Source organism: Perca flavescens, chromosome 4, assembly GCF_004354835.1.
Source record: "Perca flavescens isolate YP-PL-M2 chromosome 4, PFLA_1.0, whole genome shotgun sequence".
Lineage (NCBI taxonomy): Eukaryota > Metazoa > Chordata > Actinopteri > Perciformes > Percidae > Perca > Perca flavescens.
In genome coordinates, this window is record NC_041334.1 from 11749942 (window position 1) to 11757919 (window position 7978).

At 39.6% G+C, this 7978-nt stretch overlaps 1 protein-coding gene across 1 annotated transcript; it reads right to left on the reverse strand.

Annotated features, from left to right (window-relative positions):
• Positions 1-503: 503 nt before the first annotated feature.
• On the reverse strand, positions 504-6764 carry lsm3 (LSM3 homolog, U6 small nuclear RNA and mRNA degradation associated). Its single transcript, XM_028576232.1, has 4 exons — positions 6660-6764; positions 4522-4632; positions 3707-3802; positions 504-1283 (listed from the first exon to the last, which is right to left on the reverse strand). The coding sequence occupies exons 1-4, from the start codon at positions 6678-6680 to the stop codon at positions 1203-1205; spliced, it is 309 nt and encodes a 102-aa protein (XP_028432033.1). The 5' UTR covers positions 6681-6764; the 3' UTR covers positions 504-1202.
• Positions 6765-7978: the final 1214 nt, after the last annotated feature.

Genomic DNA, 7978 nt, shown 5'->3' on the forward strand with positions numbered 1-7978 from the left:
GAGAAGCTGAACCAGCTGATGCCAGTTTGGCATTTTTGCTTAAAAAAAAAAAAAGGTAGTTGGCAGTTGATTTACTGCCAATCGACTCGTCATTGCAGTTCTCATTTTTATCCATTAGTGATAGTGAATAAACTGTACCGTATTTTAATTGGTGTTAGTTTTAGGGCTGCAACTAACCATTATTTTCATTGTTGATTAATCTGTTGACTATTTTTTTTTTGGATCAGTGTTTCCCAATCAGCCAGATGACGTCCTCAAATGTCTCGTTTTGTCCACAACTCACAGATATTCAGTTTCCTGTCACAGAGGAGAGAAGAAACTAGAAAATATATTATTCACATTTAACAAGCTGGAATCAGAGAATTTTTTACTTTTGTCTTAAAAAATTACTCAAACCGACTAATTGATTATCAAAATAGTTGGCGATTCATTTAAAAGTTGACAACTAATCGATTAATCGTTGCAGCTCTAGTTAGTTTTACACAAGAACTGAACAATCCAAAAACATCCAAGAATTACCTTTTTTATTTAAGTTACCGAAACCAAATCTTTACACATCTGAGCATGATGTACTCCCAAGTCCCACAAACACTACAAAAATAATATGTATAGAAAAAACTTGAACTAAAACCCTCCCAAAGAAACTCAAACTTCCCAAATATTCACAGATCATGGGTTTGGAGTAACTGTAAGACCTTTGCTTAGAACCAACATAAATTTCACTTGTGAAATTTTAAAATAAAAAAAAAATAAAAATAAAAAATCACATAAAAGCCCTCTGCTCAGTCTGTTCAATCAGGCCACAACAAGTTGACGTACACATCTGAAGCGGTTCAGCTTCTTAAAACCATGATGAGACATTTGAAGCTGGCTCTGGTACTCGTGTAGACTGGGAATAAGAGTAATTAAAACTAATATTACATTTTTCTGGTTTACAACTAAACCCGCAGGGATGTATAATTGCTTTACTGATGGAAATCAAATTAAATATCCAGGTGGCCTGAAATCACTCATAATGGCAAAATCTAGTTAATGATAATTTGCCTAAATGAAAACTTAAAAAAAAAAATAGGCCCTCTTCGTCCAAAACAGTCCTTTTTTTTGCCTCGAGTCAAAACATGGTTTATATCCTTGCAGCCCAACAAAAGGAAGTCCAAGCTGTTACAAACGGCAAACTCCTCGGCACCAGGAAGTGGTCTGGGTTAGCCCACCCTGAGGGGCGGAGCTACGAGGACAACCCCATCTCCTCGGACAAACAGCATGGGGATGTTCCTCTTGGTTGACTAAAAAGACACAAAAGCATGCTATTACTATATGATGATGAGCCACATTCTCAAAGAATTCTATAAAAGTATCTCCAAAAATTTGCCAAGAAGTCTAGACGCACCCTAGCGGCAGCAATTGTAATTAGCAGCCAGGGTCAGTCTAGCAACTCTCTGTTGGCTTGCGAGCTGGAAAAACCAAACTCTTGTCAGGCCAATCACATCATGTATAGAGTCGGTGGGCTGGCTTAACATAAGAACACAGGTATTATTTCCACATGTGCAAACACAGTGTGTGTGTGTGTGTGTGTGTGTGTGTGTGTGTGTGTGTGTGTGTGTGTGTGTGTGTTACATTACATGTCATTTAGCTGACGCTTACAATTAAGTGCTTTCAACTCTGAAGGTTCAAACTCCAGACAACAAGCAGTAAGTGCAAGTACATTAGCTTTGAATAAGCAAAGCTACAAAGAGCCATATGAAAGTGCAGGTTCAAGATTTTTTATTTTTATTTTTTTTTTATCATGACTTTGGTTTGGCCCGGCAATAGGGCTTTGACTCCGAACTTCGTTATTCGAATATCATTCGAATATTAAAAAAAACAATGATATTCAAACGAATATTAGCCAGCCCTTAATATTCTAACCTGTTATGGGCAATATTTTTTGTAAATGCGTTTGCTTGTAAACGTTGTTTTCAGTTCAGATTCCGAGGCTTTTTCACGCATTTCAAAATGTAACTACACGTCGCAGCGACGCACGTCTCTCGGCCGTGGCTCGGTAGCGTTGCATTCCCCCCTAATTGTCAAAGAAGGCTGGCTTGCCCAGGGCCAGGCCGGCTCAGCGGCGTCTTTCTCCCGTCGCGTTCCGCTGTCTCTCCTACCTACACCGGCCCCGCATCCTGTCCATTCTCCCCTTTCTACTAGAGATGTTCCGATACCGGCTCCGATACTGCCTAAAACGCTGGTATCGGGAAGTACTTGAGTTTATGCACCGATCCGATACCACGTAATAAAGCCCTAAAGAAAATCTACATTAAAGTAGTTTATGTTCTTTTTCCGTTATAACTGACTGTCAAACTGGAGAATAAAAGAAAGTTCTGGGGCATTCATTGTTTGTGTTTGTTCATGTTTCACAAAGAGTTTAACCTGAGCCAGACTGACAACAAAGATAGAAATCACATCGCACCCGTACAGGAATAGTAGTATACAGCTGTTAAAACATAATGAAATATATGACACTCTGGTATCGGATCGGTACTCAGTATCTGCCGATACGCAAGTTCAGGTATCGGAATCGGTATCGGGAAGCAAAAAAGTGGTATCGGATCATCTCTACTTTCTACCTGCCTGCTCAGTGCTGCTGCACATGAGGAGAGAGAGGGGAGGGCGGGGCTGCTCCTCAGTCACACAACAGAAGAGAGAGGTGACTGTTTCGGCGGCCACAGGAGAGAAATACATTGCGTGCTCGCTGGACAATACTGGCGACTCTTTATTTTACAGAAAGTCGCTAGGCGCTTTTGTGAAAAAAAAGTCGCTAAGTTGGCAACACCGCCCACACACACTGGCTCAACGCACACACCAGCACACGAGTATAAACATCAGACCACTTTACGTAGGCTACGGTGAAAGCTCCAAACTTTCTATCGAAAGCATACTGTTTGTGTTTAATCCAGGGTCTGACTTTTAATCCTTTTTTTTTTTAAACTGATGGTCAAAATATTATTAATAAATATTCGAATATATTTGAATATTAATATTAATAAACAAACGAACTTCGAATATGATTTTTGGGCAAAAGTCAAAGCCCTACCCGACAACAAGGAAACTTGGTTATCTTAAGGATGACTGCAGATATGCTTTGTATTTTAATGAGGACTTTAATTGTAGTAATGACTTAACTTTTCAGAACGTCTTTTTCCAATCTTCTCTCATAGTTTTATGGACCTCTGTAATAGAGCTAGGCTGATAAATAGGCCAACGCTATACTGTCTATCAGCCAATATTAGCTTATTGCAGATATACCCGTGTCAGTGTAAATATGAACTGATAAGTAATAGTTTGTCTACCAGGGAGCACTGCCACCATAAAAAAATGAAATGTCAAATGTTCATCCAGATTTGATTTTGAGATGACATTTTGGTGCAAAAAAATCAGTCCTTCAAGACCTTGGAAAAACCAAATCCTCTTACTTCGCATGTCAAGGGCGTATCATTTCAATAAGGGAACTACAAATATATAGCATTTTGTATATCAAACGCATATTCTCATACAGTATGCACTTTAAAAGGCTACTTTGGCGGTAGAATGATGTTGCTAAAGTAGAATATTGTAGTAAAGCAACATCGTTCTATCGTTTCATGGAAAGCTCAGGATGTCCAGACTAGCGTAGGAGCCGAGACGACCGCAGCAGCAGTTGTTCAGTAAGAAGAAATGAGGAATGTTGTACCTTGTACAGTTCTTCATAAGTCTCCTCATCAATCTCCACTGTCGTCACCGTCTCCTCCACGTCACCCAGGATCATGTTCAGGTGCTGATCGTAGGCCTGGGGGGGGAAATAAAACTATTATTAACTGAGAGAAGTGCAGACAAAAGCTTACAAGAGCATAAAAAGGTGTGGCCTGCTCCTCTTAAATGTAGAAACCCACTATAACCACACACTGTTTAGGTGTTTCAGTGTTTTTTTTGGGCATTTCTGCCTTTATTAGATAGGAAAGGTGAGATGTGGAAGGGGAGAGGGGGGGGGGAGGGGAGACATGCAGGAAAACTAGGGTTGGGCATCGAGAACCGATTCCTACTTGGAATCGTTTCAAAAATTACGATTCCATCTTAATTGTTTCTTTATTGGAATCGTTTGGTTTCAAATCTGATCATGGGCTCCAAATTTAACATGCGCAAGTTTTGGTTTCCGTAGCAACCAGGCGCTTGTTGTATTGCAGCCATGGAGCACAGTAAGCAGTGCTCTAGTGTGGCTTTATTTTAAGTTGAAAAAGCCCTCGTCAAACTGCAACCCACTTTTGAATCAAAATAAAACATTCCTCTTATTTGTGAAATAAGCATGTGACCCGTTTCAACTCCACCACTCAAGAATCGGAATCGACCCTAACCGTCACAGGTCGGACTTGAACCCTGGACCTTCTGCATCGAGGAATAAACCTCTCCACATGTGCGCCCGCTCTACCAACTGAGCTCACTGGCCCCGTTTCAGTGTTTTTTTGTTGTTGTTTTTTTACAGGGTAAGCGGATGCTGGGTGTGAATCTTACGTGGAGTCGGCCACGGAGCTCCCGGTCGTTCCTCATCTTGACGTAGATCCTCTCATCTAGACTGAGTCTGATCAGATCGAGTGGCTCCTCAACCGTGTTGGTACTCGGTTGCTGCAGCGCACATAAAAGGACATTAGTTAGACCTATGACAGATACAGATTTCAACATCTTCAGAGACTAAAAGAAATGCAATGCTGCTTCCACAATTCCATGAGGTTGGTAAACCCATTTGGGATTTTGGAATGACCTTCCAAAACAGAGATAAGTGTGGTTAAAGGTGCAGTAGGTAAGACTTATAAAACTAACTTTCTGTTGTATTTGCTGAAACTGACTAACTGCGTGTCAATCACAGCTCATGCACTCACATTCATTCTCCCTTGTGGGGGGAGGGGCTTAGGAGACCGTTTGGGCTTTAGCAGAAAGGGGGGGAGGGACAGAGAAGTTGTGGATGCTCAAATTCTTTGGCTAAGTCCTGGATCTTCACAATCCTACCTACAGCTCCTTTAAACAAGCCCTTTGATATATTATTTGAAAACTTTTTTTTGATATCACAAGGGATTTATTTACATTCTTTCTTTTAGAAGAACATTTGCTTTAGCTCGGTGACTCTAATATGATAAGTAAATGAGAGGCACGCACTGGGGCTACAGCTGGTGAAATGCTCGGTGCAAAATTTAGAGCTGTAACACAATTTCACTTATTCAAAGAGGGAATTCAGCCAGCAGCAAAAATTCTGCTTTGAAATGCCATGTTTCTGAAATTTAGAGTAGCTAAATCAGACCTAACTAATGTAAACTGACACAACACTGGGAGGACAGATGCAGCTGTGGTGAAAAGTCGATGAGATGATATTGTGTGTTCTTCACTACAGACCTCACTGTGTTTTCTACATTTCTATAGACACATCTGTCTCGGGTTAAAAATCAAATCCAGATCCAAAGTTAAAAATGTTTAAGGGGAGACAATGGAGGCAATACAACCAATATTAGCTATTGCTAACTTTTGGTTTTGGGCCTTAGTGCATATTTAAACATAGATAGGGCCTACAGTGATTGGCCTAAGTGAATACACCCCTAAAGTTGACTAAAAAAAATGGAATAACCAAAAAAAAAAAAAATCATCTTTTGGAAATTGATCTTAATGCCTTAATTAAAAAAAAAAATCCCACCTTTAAGGACACCACTTTTCTTTGTGAATGAATAATGTATCGTAAATAAATAAATGTCCTTCCTTAAAATACAGGAGGCATAAGTATACACACCCCTATGCTAAATTCCCATAGAGGCAGGCAGATTGTTTTTATTTTTAAAGTCCAGTTATTTCATGGATCCAGGATACTATGCATCCTGATAAAGTTGCCTTGGCCTTTGGAATTAAAATAGCCCCACATCATCACATAGCCTTCACCGATGGGCTTGTTCATTTATCATTCATAGCCTGATTTATGTAAGATTGTATACCTAAAACGTGGCGAAAATAGATTTTGTATGGCTGTTGACCGTATTTTCTGATATATATGGAGTGAAAGGTTTTTTTACAGAGGGAATTTTTGAATCTCTTTTTTTTTAGATTTCTGTACTGGAAATGTATGCAAATAAGGGCATTTTGTATTAGAAAATGCGTCACTTGCTAATTTAAACGTAGTAACGTTAGTTCAAAAACATGTAATACAATAGATTGTTGCCTTAACGTAGCTAGCTAATTAACGTTAAATGTTAACGTTATTCAACTGGGGACGTTTCTTGGTTGTATCTGTTGAAATAGTTTCCCTATTTACCTGCAGTGTCTTCTATTAACCAGTTGTTATCCCAACAACACAACAAACAAAAAAGAAACTTAACTGAAACACTGTGTTGTCCTATATTAAGCCGTTTTAGCTCTGACTGGTCAACAAAACAGCACCGCCAATCAAACACGTTTTATCATTTTGACGGTAGCATTACATGCTATCCGGGCTAATTTAGCTAGCTCGTTTGACAGGCCGCTCCCCGCTATTACCAGAGCAAAACAAACAAAGGGACACGTTAATCCCACTAAAACATGCACACAAGTAAAACTATCTGCTGGCCTGCTTTCAGGATAAGTATGCACACGCTGTGTTAAGGAATAACTGTACAATTTGCCGCTGCTGCACCAACCTGCTCAACTTCGTCCGCCATTGGGTTTGAGTCTGCGTCGTGTAGTTTGACCGGTACGGGGGTTGCCAGGTCCGTAAAAACACGCGATTTTCATAGCAGGCATGGGACGGGCCTGCACTTTTGTTGGCAAATAATTTCTCCTGTATTAACATGACGGATAATTATAGCAACGAACAGTGTTTGTTTGGTTAAGTATAGTGTTAAAACATGTTTGCATGTACTGAAAGCAATGCCCAAACAAAATGACTGATGCAGTGGTGAAAAAAATTAGCAATCATTTAGATCTGAACCTATGACTGTATATTTGCTCTGTCCATTCTTTTCTTTTTTCCAGTCTATGATCTGAACACGTCCTACCCCCATAGATATATATGTATAAAGGCCTTTATATATTTATAGCTATGCCTACCCCCACCATAGTACGCACTACGCACTACTCATGCGTGCTGGAGGATTAAGTGCAAACCTGGCAACCGCTAGATATAGATACGCAGTACCACTCTCCTCCTCTTTCTTTTTCCAGACCTTTCCATCCTCCATATCTAGGCCACAGCAAACTGCGCAATGGTAAGGGATTTTTCACCCCCAAACTTAAGTATTTGTTGCGACTTTAGACAAATTTTTATTCACCAAGTAGAAGCCTAACTGTTTATGCAGTCCATTGTCTTAATTCGAGCGATTATGCTGTAAAACAACTGTCCAGTTTGCAGCGACGTTTACAGACTATCGCGTTACATGTCAGTGTTGTGAGCGCAGGTTAAACTGTAAGACAACAACAACCAATAATATAATATCGTCAACTACTACTGACTGCACGTTATAACCAGCTTGTAAATGTCAGAAGAACAATGCGACATTTAGCCACGTACATAAATATGCACACATCATGTAGGCGTTTATTTTAGTGAAACGTCCATGTCTGAAGCTATCTCTTATTCTTAATATACGCTAGATTTATGTCCAGGTTTAGCTAATCTAGCTATATCAAGTGACTGTATTCCCAATGTGTTTAACGTTATGCCACGTAGGCTAATATGCTATGCGTGTGTCCTTCAGTAGGTTGGAAAGTTGAATAAAATGACGAATAATAGTATTATAAATATAAATAAATAATAATTTTAACATAATGTATGATCTCTGCGTGTAGTCTCTTTCTTCATGCAGAAATGTAAGGAGTTATTCAAACCAACATCTGTTTGAACTGCTACTGTTATTTCTGTGCCCCACTATTTGCTGTATATGTTTGTTCATAATACCTTGTCTCTACCAAGAGTAGGCTACTGTACATCCTTACTTATTAAGTATGGAGCTGGAACCAT

Coding starts and splice junctions, on each gene's coding strand:
- lsm3 (XM_028576232.1), bottom strand. CDS start 6,680: ATGGCGGACGAAGTTGAGCAG. Junction 4,633..6,659: donor TGGCGGACGAAGTTGAGCAG/GTTGGTGCAGCA, acceptor TGTGCGCTGCAG/CAACCGAGTACCAACACGGT. Junction 1,284..3,706: donor CTTATGAAGAACTGTACAAG/GTACAACATTCC, acceptor GTGTCTTTTTAG/TCAACCAAGAGGAACATCCC.